We start from the raw sequence: 25035 nt of genomic DNA, 5'->3' as shown, positions 1-25035 counted from the left end.
AGTAACATTTCAGCTTCTGTAACAATGAAAACCTAAAATAGGTATGAGAAATGAGTATTTTTGTGTGGCCATGACCAGTGATCTGCAGTGACAGTGGCATAGTTCTCATTTGTCTCAAAACTATTTCCTTGAGAAAAGCAAAGTTTAAAAAGCTGTGTATAGAATATTAGGAAATATTGTTCAATTTACTGCCTTATTTTTGAAGTAGTCTATTTTTCCTGTCAGTTTGTGGATAATTTACATACTTTTTAAGGTAACCTTTTGAGACATATTTTGTCTACATGTTAATCTGAAAATACTTCTCTTTTCATTTTGATACTTACACTTTTCTATCAAAGTTTTAGACCTTTTTTTCATAATGCATTTCAGAACAATTTGAAGGAGAAACGTTTTCCTCCCTTGAAAGATTTATGATGAATTTCAGGGAAGATGCTATGAAATTTTATTTCTGCATTAGCAACTGAGCAAGCATACGGAATACAATTGCTCATAAACTGGTTTTATACTAGGTTCAGTATTCACCTCTGAGTGTTTTCATTGTAAATTGTAGGGGAATGAAATATAAAATTATGTAAGCGTGTAAAATGAACATTTTCAGAAATTCACTGAAGCAATTGGTAAGGAATAACTGACAGGCCCACTTTCCAGCTGCATTTGCAATTTTCCATATCAGTATCCACAAACGATAGCTTCTCGGAACATGGTGCTTCCAGAGAGATTCTTAAAAATTCCTGAGGAAAAGACTAATGGTTATTCACTCTGACGCTGATTCACCTTTTTCAGAAATGCACTTGAATATGAGATGTTTTGTAGCCTATTTGAGAATAGTAACTAGCAAGAATAAACTGGTTCTCATAATCCAAGCTGGGGACTCTCATGTATCTAGTACTACTTTCAATCCTCACTTTCTCTTTGTAAACTCATGAATGCTCAGTTCTCATTCCTGTAAATGCTCTGAGCCACCTGGGGCACACTCAGGACAGCTCTGGTATTTGATGGTTGAGTACCCCACTGCATGGAGCTGCTGCATGAACTCCTGAAGTTACTCAGGGCAGTACTATGGATACATGCAGAATCATCATGCTCAGTGTCTAACACGCATTGAATTAGAAATTCCTAGTTGGTGACTAACAAGCAACTCCCAAGGATTTGCTTACATGGAAAAACAGTATAGCTGGCTGTAAAGGTTTTCAGTATCCTCTCATTCTGCGGTTTTAGAAGCATGCCCTTTTTATATTAATGTCAGACTATAAAGACAAAAGGAACATACAATAAAAAATGTAATCTTTATTATTTTGGCGCATTAATAATGTTCTTTAGCATCAGTTAGGGTAATAGTAGCATTTTCCTGCATGCAGTTCACTAATACAGTATTAGTCAATAATTTTAATAAAAGTAATCTATATTTAATTTTCCTGTGTAAGAAACATAAAATGTCCTGATGTGTTGGATTATACAATTTTGCTACTTTCTCTTTGTGAAAAAATATTGTGGACCCAAGATAACATTTAGAACTGTTCTAGTGCAACATGAATCAAAAACAATCTGTGAGTAAATATGAGAAAAGATTAAGAATTCTGTGAAAGAAAGGTTGTATCTGAAAACTTATGATGCAGGCACTGCTTAGACATTCAATTTGAACTTTACACCATTTCCCAACTGCAAAAAAACTTAATTTTTAGAAGCAAATTATGAACTTATTTCACAGAAAGTATTGACATGTTTGCAAATATTGTAAAAAATAAGAACCTACAGCTATCCATTCTCTTAATTATATCTCGTTCTCTGGAGTTTTTCTGTGAAAAAGAGCTATGGACAGAAATTAACAAAAATGGTGTGACATCAACCTGAAGATAAAATTCAGTTCTTGTTTTATGTACATAATGCTGAAAAATAAAATAAAATGATTTTTACAGTATTTATATTTGCTTATAAAATTCTAACGTTATTTTCAACAGGTTTAGTAGTTTTCAACATGTCTGTACAGTTTGGATATACACTATATGCTTTTCACTGAAAATTCGAAAACATAAAACAAATAAGCTCCTAAATAGCTGCAAAATATTGCTTAATGGTATGGAGGAATGAGGTCTTGTTGAGTAGTTTATTTCATTTAGCTCTGATGTATGGCTTCCCATATTTAACAATCCCAGACAGTCAAAGGAACAGCAGCATAGGCAATATAAACATGCACTGATAGCATCCAAACTATCTATAATGGTAGATAATACGTAATTTTACCTGTTGAATGCTTGCACACTACACTTATTGTGGTACATATTTGATGCAATAAATGTGCTTAGGTCATTATCTGTTTGCTCAAACATGCACCACAGGTTAAAAATGACTATTTACATCGCAGAGGGCTTTTCATTAACATGTACAACAACATCAGCCTTACTGAGAGCTGAAGATGGCTAAACAATACTGCAGGATAAAGCAGAACAACTTTATAAAGGTCTCTTTTTGATCAGTTTGGAGGGCTGAGGCAGATTCATTTTGTATTTGTAATGCAGAAAGACATTTGACAAAGACAAATTCTGCGACTCCAGACCTAGAAAGAAGTTTGCACTTTCTGAAACTTAATGGTCTGTGCAAAAAATAATCCATCTCTACTGTTCTTGTGAGTTATAGGGGACTTTACAGGCATACCAAGACTTGTTTGGATGTGATACACCATGAATACATCAATTAAGCACCTCAAAATCTGTTATTCCTTTCCAGAAGCACAGCGCTAAAAAAATCTGTTGTTCTTTGTGACTTAATGTTATTTTCATGCATGATCTATAAGTGCAGCATGCCTTCATGCAAATAATTTCTGTGTGTATAGTAGTTGTATAATAGAACACCTGGCCCTTGTACCTGTAAAGGTGTACTTCATCCCCTTCCCCAACAGAAGCCCCATTTACAAAAATAGTCACATATAATAAACAACATATGAATAAAAATAAGATGAATCCACCAACACAGATTTTGTAAAAATATGACGTATGTGGCAGTTGAAATGCAAACAGTGGATACAGTTACCGTATTGTTTTATGCTAAACACACAAATACTTGGTTTGCACCCCTTTAACTGGTCCCTACAGTCTGAGCAGCCACTTTTTCTCTCCTCTTCAGCAGTGTCAGCTGGTAGTGAGAACAGTAACCTCCTGTCAAGGTTGTTTCCCCATGTCACAGACAGAGTCACTGACGAGGGGTCACTGTCTTTTAATAGGCACTGACCTTTAATTTACAGTATATTTGTAAAAATTGTCAGTTTGGCATAGACCTCCAGCAGGAGTCCTGTTGACACAAACACATGATCCTTACAGTCTATGAACTATCTTGCACATAGATGATTTTGCTTGCTATTTGCTTTTATTTCTGAACATCTTTATCTTCCTTTTCATGCTTTTCTTTGACTGGCCTTGTTACACGATCGTAAGACGGTGGACAAACTGCTGTTGATGCGGTTATATCGGTTTTCTCTGTAAATGAGTTTTCATTTAACTTATCAATAAGGATTTCATCTTTCATACCCTGACCAGCCCCTCCTTCGGTTTTGTTTTTGTTATAGATAAAGGAAGCTTGTTTTACTGTTCGTTTTAAAAGGTGACGTCTATAAGCCCGTTGAATAATAACAGCAGATACTTCCTCCTGTTTTCTTTTTAGCGTGGTTGTAATTGGTTCATAGGAAGCTTTTGAAGGATTGGATGCCATAAACCGATCTTCCATCTGTATTCTGAGGGCATCCATCTCCCCACTTTCCCCCAAAACACGCTTTGTGAAAGCAAACAAGATGTCAAGGCAGTGAATTCTGTCACCGCTTACCATGGGCAGATCCATTGCAATAAGCTGGACTTTGTTTGGTTTGGGTAGATGAAGAGGAGGCTCAAGCGCTGCTGCAAAATCAGACAATTTCTCAAATTCCATGAATTGTGTTGCATCGGGATCAAACTTCTCCCAGACTTCATAGAACATCTCAAAGTCATCCTCGCTCAAGGGTTCAGCGCTTTCTTCAGTAGCAACACCAAAGTTCTCCAAAATCACAGCAATGTACATGTTCACCACTACCAGAAATGATATGATAATGTAGCTGACAAAGAAGAAAATCCCAACAGAAGGGTTGCCGCAGTCACCTTTTACAGAGCTCCCTGGATGAGCTTTGTTAGGGTCACAGTCTGGCTCCCCACTGTTAAGAATTGGGGCTAGCAAACCATCCCAGCCAGCAGATGTGGTAATTTGAAACAGGCAGATCATGCTGTTGCCAAAAGTTTCAAAGTTGAACATGTCATCTATACCAGCTTCCCGCTTAACGTAGGCAAAGTTGGACATGCCAAATATCGCATAGATAAACATGACCAGGAAGAGCAGCAGGCCAATGTTGAACAAAGCAGGAAGAGACATCATCAACGCAAAAAGCAGAGTGCGGATTCCCTTAGCGCCTTTAATGAGACGCAGGATTCGACCGATTCTGGCAAGTCGGATGACTCTGAATAGTGTGGGGGATACAAAATACTTTTCAATCATCTCGGCTAAAAACATGCCTAAAACAGAAAACAATAAAACCAAGATACATTACCACTTAATCTCCATATCATAGTACAAATTTAGAAAAACAGTTTTAAAATTGGTGGTTCCATGTAACAATTAAAGATATTCTGTAGATTCCACTTGCATAATATCTGTTATACCAGTTATACTTAATATTTGCAGGTGCAATATATGTTGAATGATTATAACAGTTTTGATGGTTGGATTAGGTAAATTATTAGATAAAATGAAAAGTTGCATGTCTTAGTTGTAAACCTTGCAATGGCAAAAGCCAACCATATAGCTCTATTCGAGTAAAAGTTCACCTCATAATCATTTTACCCTCTTTTATTTTAATAAATGAGCCTTACCTACTATTGAGAGAATGACAACTACAAAATCAAAAATGTTCCAGCCTATAGTGAAATAGTAATGGCGAAGTGAAATTAATTTCAGGACACATTCTCCAGTGAAAAGGACAATGAACACCAGGTTTATCCAGTATAAAATATTTTCCATTTCTTTACTCTGGTCATCAGTTTCTACCATCATGGTAACCATGTTAAGACAAATAAGAATCATGATGCTGATGTCAAATACTTGCTGTGTCACAAAATCAAAGACCATGCCTTGGAATTTGTTCTGAGGAGAAAAAAAGAAAAAAAACAAACATCCAATATAAACGGTGGGGTTTTTTTCTTTTCCTGTTAGAAGAAAGTAGAAAAATACATGCAGTAAAGCCTATGAGACTTCAATAAAAATGTAACTAGTGATCTTATGTAGTCAAATTAAAGTGAATGCAACAGCTTAGTTCAGTCTCCTTTGTTTGTATATTCATACATAAAATGGTTGCAAGGGAAAAATATTTTTTTTTACTGTGTTTTGATTTTCCATTTTTGCTGACTGATACACTAGGTAATGATAATTTTCACATGGGCATATTTCGGCTCTCTATGTATCAATTAAAACTGAGCTGTTTGGCAATAGCTATTGGTCTGATGCATATAAATAATTTTACCCCTGGTCTTGGTATAGGTTTTTGTGGTTTTTTGGATCCCAGCTTTTTCATTGCATTGTAGTATTTCTTCTGCTCTTCTGTCATAAATATGTCTTGACCTCCAAAGTAAAAACATGAAATCAAAACTGGTTATAATCACATTTATATGTAGTGTTGAAAAAACTCTTAAAGAGAAATTCTATTTATTTATTTGTTTGTTTATTTAATGGAAATCAAGAAGACTGAATTGGGAAAAATCTCTTAGCTATCAAATGCAGCTGTCTGCAATCTAAGTATTTAGTCCAGAAGTTGTCTGGACATCCAATACTGCATCTCACAAAAATGGTACTGCAGCATTTTTCTACAGTTACTTTCCTTGAACTCCGAGAAATCCTTTTCAGTACCTCTTTTCTTTTAGAGGAAGAGATACAGTAAACAGCATCTGAGATAAGCTGAAATAGTCTGGGCTGCTCAGTACTGTCACTTCTGAACTGCAATTTTATTGAAACAAAGGAAGCAGACAAAGTCAGGTTTTCAGTACATGAATGTATTAGTGCTTTACATATCTCTAGTTTAGCAATCACAACATTAGCATTGGGACTCAAAGTCTTCAAGGTTTTTGAGAAGGTGGATTATCAGACTTTGCAGAAACTGAGCTGAAGCACTCTTGATACTGTTAACAGCAAAATGCTCTCTTTTAAGTCTTTTATCTTTATTAGCTTCCATGTTCAATGAAGTTCTGATTAGCAAAAGCCAGAACTGGCCTTTGGAGTCTGACAGTGAAGATAAAGAGAGAATTACGGGTCTTTTACGGCAACCTAACCAAAATCCACTGCCCATAGTAACTTTCTTGTAGAGACAGCTTGAATGAAAACCCATCAGACTCCACATACCTCTTGAAGTAATTTTTTCCTGGATAAAAGATACTTGCAGACATCCAATTCCGGGAATGTCTATGAGCACATAGGACTGGATGCAACCCTTTTGTGGATAAGTGTTTGGGAAGCTTGAAGACATGGGAGTGCATGCACCGTATGCTGGACAGGCTGCCTAACCATATACCTCTAGGCCCCCAGCATTTACAGCTTCCAAAAATCTTACTTAGCGTTCTCTCATTAGTAACATAAACCCACAGAAGGTGATGAAGTCCAGTAAGGTAAAAGTTAAACTACTAATTCATAGCTGCTTTTGTCCTTTAGCTTTCATTACCTTATCTATTTACAGAAAATAATTTTAAAGATGAGCATCTGATACTCAGACCATCTATATCAGTGAGATTATCTACATCTGCACTGTGAAACAATAAAAAAAGGCCCTGACATAGTTACAAACCACTCCTGTTCTGTATAGTTTCAGATCGTTCAGTGCCACAAAGTAGAACTTGAATACTTGGGATCATTAAGACAGCATCTGTAGTAGTGGGATGAAATAATGCTTTATTTTTCATAACCAGGTAGCTATTCTTTTTTGTGCTGATAGAAGCACTACAAATCAAGAATAAAAAAATCAAGAAATTATGAGTGCTTTAATGTAGAGGCCTAAATCAGGGGTTTGATCATGTAAGATTTCATGAAGTTTAGGTATGGAAAAGCAGACGACTTAAGGAATACTAAACTGGACATTGAAAACAGAAGGGTCTGTCCCATTCACTACAATGTAAAATCTTATGACCTCAATGCATACTACATCTTGGTAAGATTTTATATCCTAATATACTTCAGCTTTTTCAATTTTGAACAAACCTTGGGTGGACATTCCATATATCATGCATCTGCAAAAATGCAATATTTTAGAATATATTTAGAGGAGAAATGAGACAATACTTATCTTCTTTTTTTGCTGATTGAAGTTATCAATAATGACACCAATGAACAGGTTCAGGGTGAAAAAAGACCCAAAAATGATAAAGATGACAAAATACAAATACATGTACAGGTTGTCTTCATACTTGGGTTGCTGTAATACCTAGGGAAAAAAGTGTGAAATATCATTCCTAAGATTTCATGTGAAAATTTCAACTGAACAAGTGGCAACCTTAGGCTAAATGTTCTTAATATTTTGTGTTTGGACAATACTCCTGTCACTTACATGAATGTATTTTTTCCATTCCATCTATTACTGACAGCATCTGGCAGTTTGCATTCAGTTTTCCACAATTTGTTACAGCAGAATCTCATATTAGTTAATTTAATTTTGTTTCATTCTATTGTTTGGTTATTAATTGCTTTTGGAAGATATATAAATACACACTTGTTGATAGACAGACCTCAAGAAAAAAAGATAATTTAAAATATTTGCAGTACTTACATCTCTTGAGTCAATAGCTGCATACATAATATCCATCCAGCCTTTAAATGTAGCCTGTAAACAGTACACACCTGTTTAAGCATAAAGCTTGAAGACAATTCATATAATTATTTCCAGCAACTGAGTACAGCATGAGGAATAATTAGCATACCATAAGATTTCTAATTAATTTTGTCTCTTGGCTTTCTTCACAGCTGCTCATCGGATACATTGCAGTGTATCCCCCTATTTTGTCTCTATATGAACATTTTAAGCAGTAAGCTTAATTAACTGATTTCTAACTAATTATCACAAATGATAGAATGCAGTATCATTTTAGTGGACTAAATGTTCATCAAATCATGTCAACTGCAAAGGCTATGTACAGCTGAGAAATAGCCTTATGTAACTGAGTTGCCACCAATGAAGACTGATGTGTAGTCCCTCCTGCTCAAATCAGTCAGAAAGGTGGCAACCAAAGGGAACCAAAAATTTGATCAGCTCGGAAAAGGTATTTTCCTATCAAGCAGAATTTTGATTTTTCTCTACTTTGAAAGACTTTACCTGATTTAGTAATTCTATTTTCACTTAAAATATATTGTATTGTGTTTTACAGAGGCTAGATGCCTCAGATATGTTCTCAGATAAACTGGTAAGAGGATGTGTTTTATGTGCATCGAAGATTTAATATGCCTCATAGATGGCAGCATTGTAGTGAACTTTTATAGCTGTTTCCTTAGCCCAAAATCTGTAAATTTTTATATTTGACAGTGAGGTGTAGAATGCTTCATGCAAGCGTTCAAAACAGAAAGTAATTTTCTCTGTTGCAGCAACTACTTCTCTTTTGACTAGGCAACATCTCCAAGTGGAAATCACTCAGTTTTTAATCCAGTTGTGCCCAGAATAAAACAAAGAAGTGAGATAGTTCTCTGTCATTTAATCCCTATTATAATTTTGCTAAACAAGGCTGCAGATCATTGGTTCCTCCATATTCCTTGCCATAGAGACCAGTTGCAGAAACAAGTCAGGAGTGGAACAGTCTTCATCCATGGTTATTGCTGTGTCTCCATCATCTTGAGGTTTTATTTCTAGTGGAGGTTTCAAAAAGGCTTTGCTTATGCAGCATACAAAGCAGCTGGCATCATCCTGAAGTGAACTTAAAATGAGAAGGAATTATTTCCTTAAAGGAAAAGAGGTCCCTTACACTTTTGAAACAGTGCAATACTAAAAAGACCATGATTATCCTGAGATGCAAATCCAGTATGCAACAACTTTCACATCTCGGGGCCAACACAGGAAATATGAAGTTCAAGTAACTTACAGTACAATGGTGAAATCAAAATGTAGTATCAGAGGACCAATAAAACAACAATAAATCTGAAACAAGGAGAAGTCTCAGCTGAAGAATTTAAAGTCCTTGTGGAATATGTGGACTGCAAGGGATGAGATGATGTAGGATCAGCTCTCTTTATTTAATTCCTAATATATGTTTAATTTGTTCTCAAAGACTTTTAATGATGGACATTCCACAACCTCATAAAAACCATTTATTCTGGCACTTGTCTTTATTGCTTCCTAATATCTAAATCCTTCTGTTGCCATTTAAGACTGTCACTTGTCATAATCATTACATATCTGGAGAACAGAGTACTAATCATCCTTTGTGGAGCACCTTTTACTTATTTGCAAACTGTTTGTGCTGCCTTTCTTCTTTAGGCAGTGATCACTGTTCCTTCAATATAGATCTTGTTTTCCAGAACTCTGATCATTCTCATTATTTTCCTCTGAGCTCTCTTCCACCATTTCATCTCTTGAAATGGTAACCAAAACTGGACTCAGTATTTCAGCTGAGGTCTTACAAGGCCTAAATAGGGCAGGATGATTACTTCACGCCATACAGGCACTACTTTTGTTTCTGTCGTGGTACATGATTTGCATTTTTTGGAATGTCGTAACTTAGGTTGAAATCAGCACTTCAACCTGAACCACTAAATGCAAATAATGAGCATACTTTTACATCAGAAAGATGATACAAATTATGGAGTGGCTCTTCTACAGTGTGTGCTGTTGCCTCAGATTCAGACACATGATGATCCTTGCATATCATCCTCCAAGCAAAGTGGAATTACTGGTTTTTGTAAATTTATTGGTGTAGCCTATACTAACTAGAGTGAATGGAAAAAAAGTAGACTAATTTTAAAATATTAAGCTTCACCATCATCAGTAAAGTACTCCATTATAAATGGACAGTACCTTTCAGCTAGTGCTAGGAAAAAGATCTGAAGAACTGAGCAGTTGTATGCTTATTATTATTATTAAAAAGGCAACTTGAAAAGAGTGTGGGGGTGGAAAAATATAAATATAACATATTACTATCTTGCAGTTCAAAATATCAGAAGTAAAATGTGTATTTTCCACAATGAGTTTCACAAAACCATAAGATATTACCATTATTGAAGAAATGAAGGAAAAAAAAATTAAAACCTAATTAAAATTAAGTAATTTTAATAGTAAAATATCCTCCCTCATCATATTATTTGTTTTATTCCAAATCCCTCCTGGAAATCAGTAGGAATCAGTGAATATAATCATCATTATGCAAAACCATTTACACTAGTTGAGAACTTAGCTGTTAGAAAACGGATTCTTAATGCTCAAAGCAGAAGCATCAGTTCAGTAGGAGAACTTGTAATTTTTTAATATGTTGCCTGAACAATAGCAAATAATGGAACTGGAGGTTTACTTCAAGACATCACATTTAGTGAAAAAGAGTTATTTTACTGCATTCAGTAGAAGCTTAGGCCTGCTTAAGTTAGGCTTAAATTAATCTGCAAGACATTTTCTTTAATAGAAATAAGGTATTATTTGGGCATTTGTGCATACTGAATAGAAAATAACATATGACTAAGAAATATGACTAAGAGATCAAATCCTTAGTTTCCTTTTTGTATATTCAAATATAAAAGTATGTTGTATATTCCCAGTGACACTAAATCAGGAGTAATTCATTGATTTCAAAGATTACAGCAGTGTAACTGAAATGAGCATCTGTTCCAAATGTTTTTTTCCCCAAGGAAATCTGAAAGACATATATTCAAATGCAGATTCAAATGTAGTTAGAAAAACCAACAAAACAAAAATCCCCTAATCTACTTTACTATTGTTAAAACTATGTAGACGTAGACTATTTTCCCTGATGAATAATGTCTAATGAAGTTATAAGTAACGCTGGAATTTCACCACTCCATTTCTTTACCAGAAATAACCACCAGGAAGATTCACATTCCCTTTTGGAGATACAATAGCATCTTGCTTTTAAAATACTAATCTGCTGGAACTTTGAAGCCATCCTGATCTTACAGGCCTAGAATTCAGCTTCTGATTGTTTTACTCTACACGTAACAAGATGTGTTTTCTTATTTATATTAGTAACAGCAGAATAATATAACATTGTGCTTTGAGACCCGCTGCTTTGCCACATTTTATCCTGGTAAGCAGGGTACACGCTTACCAGCAGGATAAAACCAGGCCTTCAGGAGATTTACTTACCAAAGAATCCAAACACTAGGTTCAAGCTAAAAAGGCATAAAGCCATAAAATTATCAGGGCAGATGCCATATCTCTTTGTGTACACCAACCTCTTCCTCTTCACTCACTGATGCATGAAAATTGTGAAAGGAATTTCTCCAGCAGATCTGTCTCTGCTTTGATGCTTTTCTTTAGGGACAGAGAAATACTCAAACAAGTTCAGACCGAGAAATGAAAAAAGTTCGCAGATCCACATAGACCAAAATGAGCTACGCTGGATCATAGAAGAAAAAATCTTATAGAGTGTGTACTTATATGACTGATAGCATGAATATTTACACTCCAACTTCAAATTATGTAAGAATTTCGGAAAATAGTCTCTGATCAACAAAGTCTATAAAACTTGGTTATATCAACAGCATATATTGTTAGCCTGTCTTTTTGGGCTGAAAGGATTATAACGTTGCTATCACTACTAAAGATTTTCCACACACACCCCTCCCCCAAAACAAAAAAAAATACTATATGCAAACCAAAAATTAGTTTATGTCCTTTTCTTAGGTCCCTCATTCCAGAAATTCATTCCTCATCACCATCAAGGAAACTCAAGAAAGAGCTTCTCAGAGAGTTCTTTTTGCTTAAAGAGCCACTGCCACACATTTCCAATCTATTTTTTGAGCCTAGAATATTCCTTTCTGAAATTATTCCACTTCTTGTGAGTATTTATATGAGAAATATCTATGTTTCTTTTCTATATTATTCTTTAAAAAGAGGGTATTTTTCTGCAATGAACAGACCCATATACTACCAGAAAAGGCTTTTCATGATTCAAAACAAAAATTGTTCATGGGACTCATTTGTGTCTTTCCCAGAATAATGGGAATTTCCTGGTCCTCAGTGCCAGGGTCTCGAGTTCTTTTGGCTTGTTTTCATTTGGATTTTTTTGGGCATGAAAATAGTACTACTTCCAGTAGTATTCACTCCAGATAGAAAACTTCAGTGATGCAGAAAATAAAGATTTATGTTGTATTACCTATAACCCAGAAAAGCTGAAGGGATTTACAGTATTCTTCTTTGACTGGCTTAAAGGGCATGAGTCAGAGGGTAGAATGGAGGATGGAAATAATACTGGATTGTAAGAGGCAGCTTTTTGTAGTTAGTTTCTAGCTTTCTGAAAAAGGGACCTTGTATCTGTAATTCATGCATTGGTACTTATCACTGAGGTTGTCATTAGAAAAATGACATTGAACTCTATGGAGTTATTTTCTCAGATCCATCACAACCTAAACAAAAGTCTGTGCCTGAGGTTGTTAAGGTGGAGAACCAAATGACTTCAGTAGACTTTTCAACTCATCTTTAAGATGTTAAAAAGGCCATTAATGTTCACATTGGGTGCACAGAAAGCATATCCACTTGCACCATGATTTTTTATTCCAATTTTTCAGGCTTAATACCTTATTTTGGGCCAAATACTCATGTTTCAATAGCTTTACCTTTTTTTCTAACATAGTAATGGATACCTCTAATTAATTCTTAGTATTTACTCATCTTTACTATTACTACAAGCTGATTAGGAAGGGTAGGAAAATCTAGGATTATGACATACCTATTCACTTCTCATGTTTCTTCTGAACATGATGGCTTTAGAATCCTGTTCTAGATTCTCATCAAAAGTACTTTATATATCAAATAGAAAATCACTTTATAAATATCTTCTTTGATTGAGAAAGTGATATAAGAGTCTCAAACATTTATGAATTGTGGCCTTTCTTGTGTTCTTGAAGGTGAAAAAAACCATAGATTCTGCATATTTTAAAGCATTAGCTGAAAATCAAGCCAATATTTTGCTTTCTCTGCCCTAGGGCTTTTATCATTCCATAACTCCAAAATCACTACTAGCAGCTTACTTACCACACCCTAAAAGATGCAGAGCCAAGTGTCTGTTTTGTGGAATGACAGAAATGCCCCATTTTTTTCTGGCCTGTCAAACAAAAAAATCTCTTCATGCTTTTACAAGCATTTTAGTAATACAGAAAAAATAAGTAGTGTTGTCACTGACATTCTACTCACACAGAAAAAAATCCATCCATTAGGCAAGCCTTTGATATCAGTGCAAAATCTCTGTATGGTAGATAATGCAAAAACCACTGGCTTGTCCTCCCATGAGACCTAGGTCCTGCTGTGGTAGGTTTAGATTAATTTTTCCTTTGGAAGCATGGGAACAATTGGAAAATTTCTCCCAATTTGCCTCCTAGAACAATCCAATAATTTAAGAATCTAAGTCTTCATATAAAAAACACTTGTTGCTTTTCAGTGAAGAGAATATGGAATAAGCTATGCATAGCCGGGACACTGAAATACGTATGACTGGCAGTAGCTGAGGGGTGGTTACTGTGGCCACAAAGCCAGGAAAAAATGTGCCTTGTGTTATCCCTGTCCCAGAATAGACTAGGTTACGACTGGAAGAAGAGTTGCAAACCACTTGGAAAGAGTTTTGTTGATGTCTTGTTTCTCCTGAACATGTGTAATAAAGCATTCTGCCCCCCCAACCCCAAAGGGGATTCTAGGCCAGTGGATTTCAAAAATAAGACAGAGAAAATAAATATTTAAAGTCTTTCTATTATAATCCAATTTTGTTATCAAAATCAAATTGTATTCAGTAGTTTATTTCATTAATACTCCTGGTTCCTCTCTGCTCTTTCCTGATGTGACAGTAAAGTAAATAATTAATCATAGTGAAATTTAAATTGTCAGAGTTATCAGTCACACAGGTGAGACACTATATTAGCTGGGAGAGGCAGTTCCCAATGCTCAGAACTATTGTTTTAGACCCTGTACAGGAGCATGTCAATACCACAGCATCATGTTAACGATTTGTATTATTGAGATTTCTTATGCCAACATAAAATTCAGAAACTTATTTAAAAACTGTAAAAATGAAAACTAAGATTCTGCAGAATTAGACAGTAACCGCAAAAAAAACATAGAGGTTGCTGACTGCACACAACATAGGTTAGAGTCCAGCATTTTCTTGACTAAAGCTGGGTCAGGTTGTTAGTTACTCCAAAATACAAAGATAGTGAGTGTTGTGAGGACACAATTTTTGATAGTGAAGGCATAACCTTATAGTATCTTTCTGCATATTATTTTCTTCCTTCTTTTCTTCCCTCAGTTTTTGCTAAATAAACTCCAGTAGGTGCTTATGCACAGAAATAGCAGGGAAAATTTTTCAGATGTTATAGTATCTAATGATATTTTTCTTTTCCTATTTCTCTTCTGAATGAGAAATTGCTTCTTAGATCACATAAGTCTGCACTGGTGGCAGCCACATCACTGAGATGGGATTTCCTACCTGGAGTTCTTCTCTGTGACTTAATCACACCAATGCAGATTTTGGTTTTTCAGCAACAGTAAAACTTCAAGTATTCAGATAGCTGAATACCATTCCTAGGTACTTCTAGAAACTTTTAAAGTCAGAAGGTGCTGGAGGACTCAGGGAGTTATAGATAGGAAGAATAGCACTTGTTCTGTCAGATGTCGTAAAAATTCTTTATTCATCTTAGTAGGCTCTACTTGCTGCTTACTATGAAAAGAGTAATCAGTGCAGCGGTATTACTAAGTCACAGATAAAAATCATCAGGTAAATATGTTTTCTGTCTTTGTTGCTAGAATTGCTTTTCACTATTACATATAAACAGTAAGAGGTATATAAAGAGTGATCACTTACTACTTGAAGTAAAGAAAGATACCCAAATCCTACATTATCAAAGTTTACTTTCACGTTTTTCCATCGGGCACTTTGATTGTTTTTTATGAGTTCCTCGCACTGACTAAAATTGTTGATTTGGTCGACTTCAAACCTTTCATCAGTGGTGGTGTTAACACAGTAGTAGAACTTCCCAGCAAACAGATTTACTCCCATGATGCTGAAAATTAGCCAGAATATAAGACAAACGAGAAGCACGTTCATGATGGATGGAATTGCTCCTAAAAGGGCATTCACAACCACCTAGTACACAAATACAGGGGAAAAAAGAAAAGAGTGTAAGAATATTTACAGTGATAAAGGTTTGTATACTGTTTTACCAATGCTTAAGAAATGCTTGTTCAGAAACTAGTACTATAAATGTTAAAGCAGTACGTTAATAACTGTAGCATTGCACTGTTCTTTTAAATACTTAACATTAGAACATGTAATGAAAGGAAAATAAGTGACAAAATTAAAATAATTAACAGAAAAACAAAAGAGAAAACCTGGTGGTAGTAAGATGAAGCCTGACACTGATGTGTTCTATATAAAAAAGACAAACATGTTAAATATAAATACAGACATAATAAAAATGCATCAAATTATAGCTTAAAAATGTTTAAAGAAAAATGGCAGCCTGTAGATTTGATCAACATAGCTTTGAAATTTAAGCTGAAAACACAAACGCCATGAATCTAGAAACTAAGCTCTACATTAAAAGGATTATGCAGGAATTAAATACGTATCTTTGTTGCCTTATTGTTCCATGCAAGATTATAACAAAGATTAATTTCTTTGTATAGAAAAGCAAGACAAATTTGCAATATGTGTCTACTTGAATCAACATAATTTATTTCAAGCTCCAGTCTTATTGTTTCATGTATTGAGTTTAAGTCAGTAATACCCTTCATTTATCTAAAGAAGGACATATATCAAGCACATATTTAGGGGTTTTGATTTTGCATTTTAAATTACTTTTGGCCAGTTGCCTTCACAGCCCCTTGCAGCAAAATGTCAATAATTACTTATGTAGATAAAAAGTGTATTCTTCTGATATATACAGTAATTAATCACATGTGTCTGTCAGAGCTATGAAAACTTTTGTGATATTTGTTTGGCTAATAGCTGAGCAATCATTTCTCCTTAAGTATCCAATACCAGATCTTATTTACAAGTTATATTTTATTTTAAATTTTACTTTTTTTCTCTGTAAAACTTTTAGGACCTTGTAGGAAAGTAAAATAAAATATATAGTAGGGCTCTGATTCTCAGTAATCCAATTCCTGCGGTAAGACAGGAAAGGATTGGCATGGATACTTGGGGTGTATTAAGGTATCTTAGCCCATCTTTGTTCCCTGCTTTCTGCAACTTAGAGGGATCTTCCCCACTACCAATATAATTCTGAGCAAGCTTAGAGCTGCTCAATCTTACTACCTGTATTTCACAGCCTCTTGAAGGCCTTTGGAAGCGGAGTATTGTGGTTGTGTTACTCGTCACTCAGCACCCTCCTCCTCCCAAATGTTATGGCCAGGAATTAGGACCTGTTTAGAGATCTTAGGTAGAAGATGTTATTTTCAGGGCATATTTTCTTCTCGTTTTAAGGGCCTCCTCCATTGCCAGATAGTAAAAACGGGACCTTTCTGTAACTGACAATTATCCCTATCTTTTATAAAACCATGATTTTTTTCAAATTTATTTTTTCTTGGTGGCTTCTATTTTTGGTGATAACTTTAAAGGAAGCATGCCTGCTTCTTGAGTTTTCTATTATAGAAAATGTGAAGTATCTAGCTGATGCATGCATAAGCTAGCCATTTAAAAAAAACGTTTAAAAAGTCTAACAAGGTCCCAGTAATATTCTGAAGATAAGAAACCATTTTCAAAGGAGTGAGGAAAATGGTTTTTTACTGTCCTGTGGGGAGAAGAAATCTGTTGCTACTTAGCTTGATGGAACTGAGAACAACATAAAAATTAGGAATGCAATGATTCTGGAATTTATTCCAAGTCTGACCTGATCTATGACACTGTATTATGCTATTGCTGCTTTGAAATTCTAGGCCAGCTAGTGCTTATCTTTTTCTTTTTTTTTTCTTCACCCATAAAAATGTTCTGGATGTGTTATACTGATTGAATTCCTCTGTTTAATCTTGGTGAAAAACCTGAAAATAAAGTTGTCAAGAAAGAAAGATGGGGATTTAGTCCTGCAACTTAAATAAATTAAGGTTACAGGTGCTCACACGAAGAGTGATTTTGTATGAATTGAGTGCCTGTAGCAGTTACCTTTTTAACAACCCTGAGATCCATTGGACCACAGCACAGATCCAGAACAGGCAGCAGAATACTAACAGCTACAGTAATTGTTACAACAATTGTGAATTGATAATAGTTGTAGAAAGAAAGATTTCTACAAAATGCCATCAGCGTGTCTCGCATCTTTAGATGAACAGGTAATGCAGTCTTGCTACTGAGACTGCCAAAAGATCAGCCACATCTTCTTGAATAAGAAGTGAACAGCTTCCAGCAACTGTTCCAACAACGGTTCCAACAACTTATTTCATATAGGTCACTGAAAATCCATCAAATGGTAACAATTTTTGGTCACTACTGACCTGGCCTGGATGCGAACTGGTGACCTAGAGATGAAAGGCTCTGTATCCTATTACCAACCCCTTGAGCTATCCAGTCCCCCTGGAAGGTTTTTTAAGAAAAGAAGAAAAGAAAATTAAAACTTTTAGAAGTTGTTTTCTGTTTGCATTTTGTTTTTGTTTGATTTTTGATTTTTTTTTTCCCCACCAGTGTTGAGCCTTTGCCCTATCGTATTTAAAATGTAAAACTGCATTTTTACATGGTGGTCAGATGCTCAGCTGACTTTAAAGTCCACCTTAGGAGGGAGTCTTTAATTTCTTCAACACATACAGTTGGAGGCAATTGTTTTATCAGTGGTTTTTTCCATTTACTTTTTTTCGTATTTGCTTTGGGAATAGCTGAGGTATATCAGGATAACCAGGACATTATTTTACATAATATGTATCCAAGATAGCACTCATACATACACACATGACACCTACGCACATAAGTTACAGCAAATGGACAGAAAAGAAGTGAGAACCAATTGAAAATTGAACTGAATGCAGAAAGTAAAATTGTGAATCTCGTATTGTTGAAAAGAGTCTGTAGTGGGTTAAAAGAATGTTGGCAACTACAGCTCTTATTTTTGCTTGTTCTTCAAATCTAGATCAGATGTATGTGATTCTAAACGTATTTTTTATTTTAAAAGGGGCTGTTCTTTTGGGCCTATTTTCTGTTGTTCCTTGATACAGAATATAATGCCAATAAATTGGAAAAAGGTGTTTGCAGAGTTGTTTGTTTGTTTAAATTACCTATGCGTTTCCTCAAGGTCGGGATGTTGTTGGTCAGGCTGACTCTGGTGAGCAAGCTGCAAAACCCCAAGCTGATTCTGCTTGTTCACCTTCCTATAGCTTCAGGTAGGTGGAATAGCAGTAAGTGCAAGTGAGAAGCAACACCTGACACCTATAGACAAATGGGCTCTAGACTATTTTACATCTTAGTTGATATTCATCCAGGAAAGAAAAAATCATTGTGGGAAGCAATGTCTCCTCTAGAAGAAAGCAGTATTTCATATACATACACAATTTTTTCAAGTTTACCTTTTCATAACATTTATCTTCCAACATCATATATATATGTAAGATAAAAGAATTACTGCAATGTTAATTGTCTTATCTTCTGGCTGATATGACATTATGTCAATACAAATTAGCAGTCCAGCTGATTTTTGTTGTTGCTGTTTATATCTTTTTCTTGAACAACTGTCCAAAGAAGACAGCAAAATGGAACTGGAAAAAAAAAAAATTCAGTTTTGCTACCAGAGCTGTGCATATGTATACAATGAGGATTGTGCAAAATACCAGCTTGTTCCTGCTGTATGAGTAGAATACAAGGAAGCTTTACTAGATTCAATCTTGCTGTGGGACACATACCTGAAACACATAGTGAGATATAAATGTATTATAGTTCCCACAGCAAAATAGCTTCAATAGATCCTGGCACCTGAGCAGCCACGGGCTTTCCAGGAGTTCCTACATTGGATCTGACTAATGGATATTTCAGGGCCTCCCGAAATCTGTAAACAAACCAGGAACAATCTTCAGTAGTACTTATCCATTTTTTCCATAACTTTTGCAGCTTCTGTGAAGAAGTTCCAAACTCTGTCCCTGGTGTAAATGAGGAGGAAGTTACCATCTTTGGGATGGAAAGGAAGATTATAGGATTATGTCTGGAACATTCTTCCTACTTAAAATGACAAAGTACTTTATTTGTCTCCACTTCAGAAGTTGTCAACTTCAAAATTTTAGGCTTAAACAGGAAAAGTTTCCCAAAGATTTGATGTGCCAGACCTTGTATCAGAGTCCTTTGAAGGAGTCAGTCAAAGGATATAGAGGTTATTTAACTGTTACCTCATAATTTTTTCTGCATGTACATGCTCACGTAAGATTCACGTACACAAGCACAGAAAGCCAAATAATTTTTACTTCACTGGGACCTTTATGGATTAAATCAAACCTTATCTTCTATGCATGCTATATGGCCCTAACAAACATAAGACATGTTGCTCCTATACTCTATTCCTTGATAGGTGGGAAAGCCTCAGAAAGCCTTCAGGAACTCCAAGGAAGAAGAACAAATTGTGGACTTGAATACATATGTCCAAAAAAATGAATAGTTTCTTTCTCTTTAAGTGACTATCTGTCTAGTCACACAGTCGTAGCCTTCAGATGGTGCTTGTTACAAAAAGCCATTCACCTCTCTCTTAGCAGTACAAAGATTGAAGAGCCAGTTGTTCAAAGACAGCAGCATGCAGAGGGAGTTTGACAATAGCATACGTAGCATAAGCCACATTAGAGCAAAACAGGAAAATTCGTTCTTGACTCAAATGAAACACTGACACTGCCTTGGGCAGGATTTGAGAGTAAGCTATGACTATTGCTTTGTCTTGAACAAGTATGAGCTAAGAACATCTGCCACAAGATCATTATCTCCCCTGCTCAACTGGCCAAAGTCCAGATGTACACAAAGCTTCCAGAGAGAGCATTTGCACTGAAAGATGAAGAAGGGAACAAGTAGCCATTGGTTTAGATTCTTGGTCCCCCACAGAGCTAAGATTACTGGAATGAGCAGGTAGGTATGCCATAAGTGGACAGGAATGGAGGCTCAGGTGACACACATGATCTGAGTTTAGCATTTCCTTATAGTGAAGGACTTTGAGAACATCACACAAGGAAGGCTAGAAGATGCTGAAACCACACTGACTTGACCAGGTGGTGGATATCAGGTAACAGACAGGTGTATTCTCTCTTAAATTGTGGAGGAGTTGAGGCAAGGGAGGAAAAGACATAAGGAATACGGTAACTTTCCCAGTCAGGGGATCAAAAGAGCATCTGAGGGAGACCATGAAGAAAGCCCATACCTGAATCAAAAAGATTAGCACTATTTGATAGTCCAAGGCAAGGAATAATTGGAACAAACCTCTGTCTTGAGAATTATCATCCCTTGCTCTTTGCATTCATAAATCAACAGCTATAAGAGAACCAGTGCATCAGCTGATTTATTTGTGTTATGGCAGCATAAGCATACCACTGGACCTTCACAGGCCAAGCACCAACACAGTGAGATCAGCTGTCCAGCAGCTTGAATTCAATGTATGGCTCTCCTTCACCTACTTTTAACTGATAGCTTTTCCGCTATCACTGGATTCTATATCATAGGTACACTATGCATTTTCTAGTTTACCCATCATGAAGCATGGGCACATGTTCCTATCAGAAAAGTCAGAAATATATAATAGGAACTTCTCTATATGCAAATAATGGTATTTTCCAAAGACTGGTGCTTACAAAAATAGACAGATGCTCATAAGGTGACATGCAATCAAAAAATTTCTTATGCAAACCAAATTTAAGAGAGATATGCACCCATTCTGCTCTTTTATGTCCATGTGATAGGAAGGAAGACCCCTACATCAAAGAAGTAAAAAGAAAAAAAAAAAAAAAAAAAAAAAGAAACCAACCCCAAACCCCCCAAAACCCTGAATTTTGCTAATTGCACAGCAAAACTAAATCCAAAATATCAACTGCCCTATTGACAAACCCTTTTGAAAGGTAATTATAAATGCAAAGGTAGGTAGTATAGAGCAAAAGGTTCCCAAGAATTCTTTAGAGTACCTTCCCCAAAAAATACTTGAATGGCTCCTCAGTCCCCAGGGATGAAATTAATCTCATAATTGTAGCTGTGAAGAATGGGGAAATTATTGCACAGTATCTCTTGGTGAGCTTTGCACACTTTGGGGATCATAGGTGGCTTTGAGTTTATGAGATGGCAGTTTCTGGCATTTCACTACTAAAACTGTATACAAAAAGATAATCTGGAGCCTTGTAGATATGCAGTGTGATGTAAAACATGGCACTAGATTTCTAGAAGAGAAGTACCTTAAGAAACGTGCAATTCCTTCAATTTTCTCATTTGGTTTGTCAGGTAAAAAGAGGAAATGCGCGGACCTGCAGGGTAATCAGTGGTGATAAAGTCTTAATCAACAAACAAAATCAACAGAAAAAAAATCTCAGCAAATACAATTTTCATCAATTATGAGATCATCCACCAGTGCAGTGATGAAATTTTCTACTATCCGAGTTTGTGCAAAGATTAACAAGGGTGAAGGTGAGCTTAAACATTTAAATAATTCAGATTAAAGTTGTGAAATCCTTAAAATAATTCAGTTGGAAGATGCCCAGCTGATGATAACTATTTGAGTTAATTTTCATCGTGAGAGCATCTTGTGACAGACATCACCGAGATCATGATCAGCCATGTGGTATCCCTAAGTGTAAACAATCTATAACAAAATAGGTCTAATTCTTTCTCATAGGCAGAGGTTTTTAACTGGGTAGGAGATGGGTTTGAACTTGTGAAACAGTGAATTATAGCTGTTAAAATCAAGTCAAGATTTCTGCTGATATTTTACTCCAAATACAATGATTTATACATAAGTATACACATGCATGTACAAGAAAACATTTTTTTTTCCCTTTTTAAACCTATCAGCTACCATCTAAAAATCAAACCTCATGTAATTCCTTTTCATCCTGAACGGTTTAGAACAAGTTATAAAGTTGAAGGGACCAGCACTTGAATGGCAAAACAGGGATTTCATCTGAATTTCTGCTGTTTTAAAATTCCCCAAAGCCTGAAAATTCAAAGTATTATTTTCTTACTCAGTAAACATGACACTTGGGAGCAACTTGTTTTCCTAAAATAGAAAAAGAAATAATAATAAAAAAAAAATCACTGAGAAATAATTTATCAAGAATCACAGATTTTTTTCAAGGCATAGTATACATGTAATATAAACATCTTGTACCAGTAGTGTAGTACACACTCTGTGTGTTTACAGTCCCTGCTGGAAAGCAGGCACCATTTTGTTTCTGCAATGTCATGTGAAAGCAGCGCCTTCAGTCCTGTAGTCCCTTCCCGCATGTGACCTGCGAGTGTTGGTAAGGCAGCAGGAGGCTCAGCATGACAGAAGTGGTTGGGGCAGTCCCTTTGTTCTGGCAAACATACAAAATAATAACAAAAACGCTGTAATAATGGCTTCCTGTTCTCCCTGGTAGTAAAAAACAGATGATGAAAACTGCCTTTCTCTGAAGTTAGAGGAGCCACTTCTACAAGTCATAACACAGCAGAAAGTCAATGGGATCGGAGGAAATGGGTATGGGGCTTAAATTAGGAGAAGCTATGTCAGTTGGAAATGTTCCTCTCACAAAAGCAACGGAGGTACCAGACCTGTGGGCCAGCAGACAGTATACAAACACTGCCCAGTGCAGAGGATTAAGACTGATCCTCAGTGGCAGCTTTGGGATCTTTGCTTCAGTTGCTTGGTGTGAGGTTTGGAGGTACCCATGAAGGAAGATAACTGATGATGTGGGACAGGAAAAATACAAGTGCAAGGTCCTGCACATGGGTCGGGGCAATGCCTGGTATCAATACAGGCTGGGGGATGAAGGGATTGAGAGCAGCCCTGAGGAGAAGGACTTGGGAGTACTGATAGATGAAAAGCTGGACACGAGCCGGCAGTGTGCTCTCGCAGCCCAGAAAGCCGACTATATCCTGGGCCGCATGAGAAGAAGCATGGCCAGCAGGTCGAGGGAGGTGATTCTGACCCTCTACTCTGCTCTGGTGAGACCCCACCTGGAGTACTGCATCCAGCTCTGGGGTTCTCAGTACAAGAAGGACATGGACCTGTTGAAGCGGGTCCAGAGGAGGGCCACAAAAATGATCAGAGGGATGGAACACGTCTCATGAGGAAAGGCTGAAAGAGCTGGGGCTGTTCAGCCTGGAGAAGAGAAGGCTGCAGGGAGACCTTATTGCAGCCTTTCAATACTTAAAGAGGGCTTATAAGAAAGATGGGGACAGACTTTTTAGCAGGGCCAATAGTGATAGGACAAGGGATAGTGGTTTTAAACTACAAGAGGGTAGATTCAGACTAGATATAAGGAAGAAATTTTTTACAATGAGGGTAGTGAAACACTGGAACGGCTTGCCCAGAGGTGGGTGGTAGATACCCCATCCTTGGAAACACTCAAGGACAGGCTAGATGGGGTTCTGAGCAACCTGATCTAGTTGTAGATGTCCCTGCCAATTGCAGGGGGGATAGACTAGATGACCTTTAAAGGTCCCTTCCATCCCAAAGCTTTCTATGATTCTATGATTCTGTGATTCCCACACAAGATACCCTGTCTCATCTGAGTGTATCCATGGAGTTTGATGGAAGAGGGATGTCAGGTATGGATATATAAGGATATATAAGGATTGTATTATTATTATTATTATTATTATTATTATTATTATTATTATTATTATTAGGATTATATTATTGTTATTATTATATTCTTTATGTTGAAGGGATAAAGTATATGTACATTCCCATAGCAGTAGTGTAGTTGGGAACTTTTATTCAAAGATAATACAAAAAATTTATCACATTTTTCCAATGTTTATATCAGGTAGTAAAACATCTAACAATGCAACCTAGCAGATGATGACTGAATGGGGGAGGGAGAAAGGGAGAGGAGGAAGACAGAGAGAGAGAGATTGTGATAATACTTTTACTTGCCAATACATACTTTAACAGTACACCTCAAAACTACATATTTTCTCATTGAGTAGCTTGGAATGGGTACACTGGGAAGAAGCATGCTGCATATGCTTGATGATCAGCTATGAACTGGCTTTAGAGACAACAGAGGATGAGAATTAAATATTTCTCTGAGAGAAAGTGCAACCTACTTGACATGATCCAAATAATGATTCCAGGGAGGAACTATGGTGAATCTAAAAATGCAGATTCATCCAAGTTATTCAAATGTCTTCATTTTCAATTAATTACTCCTCTCTATTTTATCTCAATGGACTTCTTGTGAGAAACTCTCATAACTTTGTCCCACAAAGAGAAATCAGGGTGCTGCACCATGTTAGTGTGCATGTGTGATCTATAATCCACTAATTATGTTCCACTGTTCCAGTATTTACCTCACTGTAAAAAAAAACAAAACAAAACAAATAAACAAACAAATCAAATACCCCCGCCTCCCCCCAAAAAAAAATCAAAAAGAAAAAACACAAACCTCCCCAAAACCCCTTATATCAAATAAGAATTTCCCATAACCCAACTTGTGTTCGTCGCCTCTTGTTATCACTGTGCACATCTGAGAAGAGTCTGGCTTTGTCTTTTCTCTATCATCCAACCAAAATTAGAGGTGCCTTATGGATTTTGCCATTAAGAAGTGCACAGTAAAAGAACTAGAATATTGCCGCCTTTGCTACACAGTTTGCTTTAATGCCATGTATGTACATACAATTTATTCTTAACTACATGACCTAAGATTATATA

At 36.2% G+C, this 25035-nt stretch overlaps 1 protein-coding gene across 6 annotated transcripts in view; it reads right to left on the bottom strand.

Moving 5' to 3' along the window:
- Positions 1-1267: 1267 nt before the first annotated feature.
- Positions 1268-25035, bottom strand: part of LOC104009974 (sodium channel protein type 1 subunit alpha) — a 104854-nt gene continuing 81086 nt past the window's right edge. For all 6 annotated transcript variants that reach the window (XM_087731664.1, XM_087731666.1, XM_087731660.1 and 3 more), the window contains 6 exons: positions 15054-15335; positions 7820-7873; positions 7340-7477; positions 5534-5638; positions 4887-5157; positions 1268-4529 (listed from right to left, as the gene is read on the bottom strand). In XM_087731664.1, the coding sequence (XP_087587790.1) occupies positions 3361-4529; positions 4887-5157; positions 5534-5638; positions 7340-7477; positions 7820-7873; positions 15054-15335 (2019 nt within the window). In that variant the 3' untranslated portion in view covers positions 1268-3360. The remainder of the gene's footprint in view (positions 4530-4886; positions 5158-5533; positions 5639-7339; positions 7478-7819; positions 7874-15053; positions 15336-25035) is intronic.

This window comes from Nipponia nippon, unplaced genomic scaffold, assembly GCF_047370975.1.
Source record: "Nipponia nippon isolate SJK-2023a ecotype South Korea unplaced genomic scaffold, ASM4737097v1 scaffold_5, whole genome shotgun sequence".
Taxonomy (NCBI): Eukaryota; Metazoa; Chordata; class Aves; order Pelecaniformes; family Threskiornithidae; genus Nipponia; species Nipponia nippon.
The sequence above is the reverse complement of the archived record's forward strand: the minus strand, read 5'-3'. Positions and strand labels throughout refer to the sequence as shown.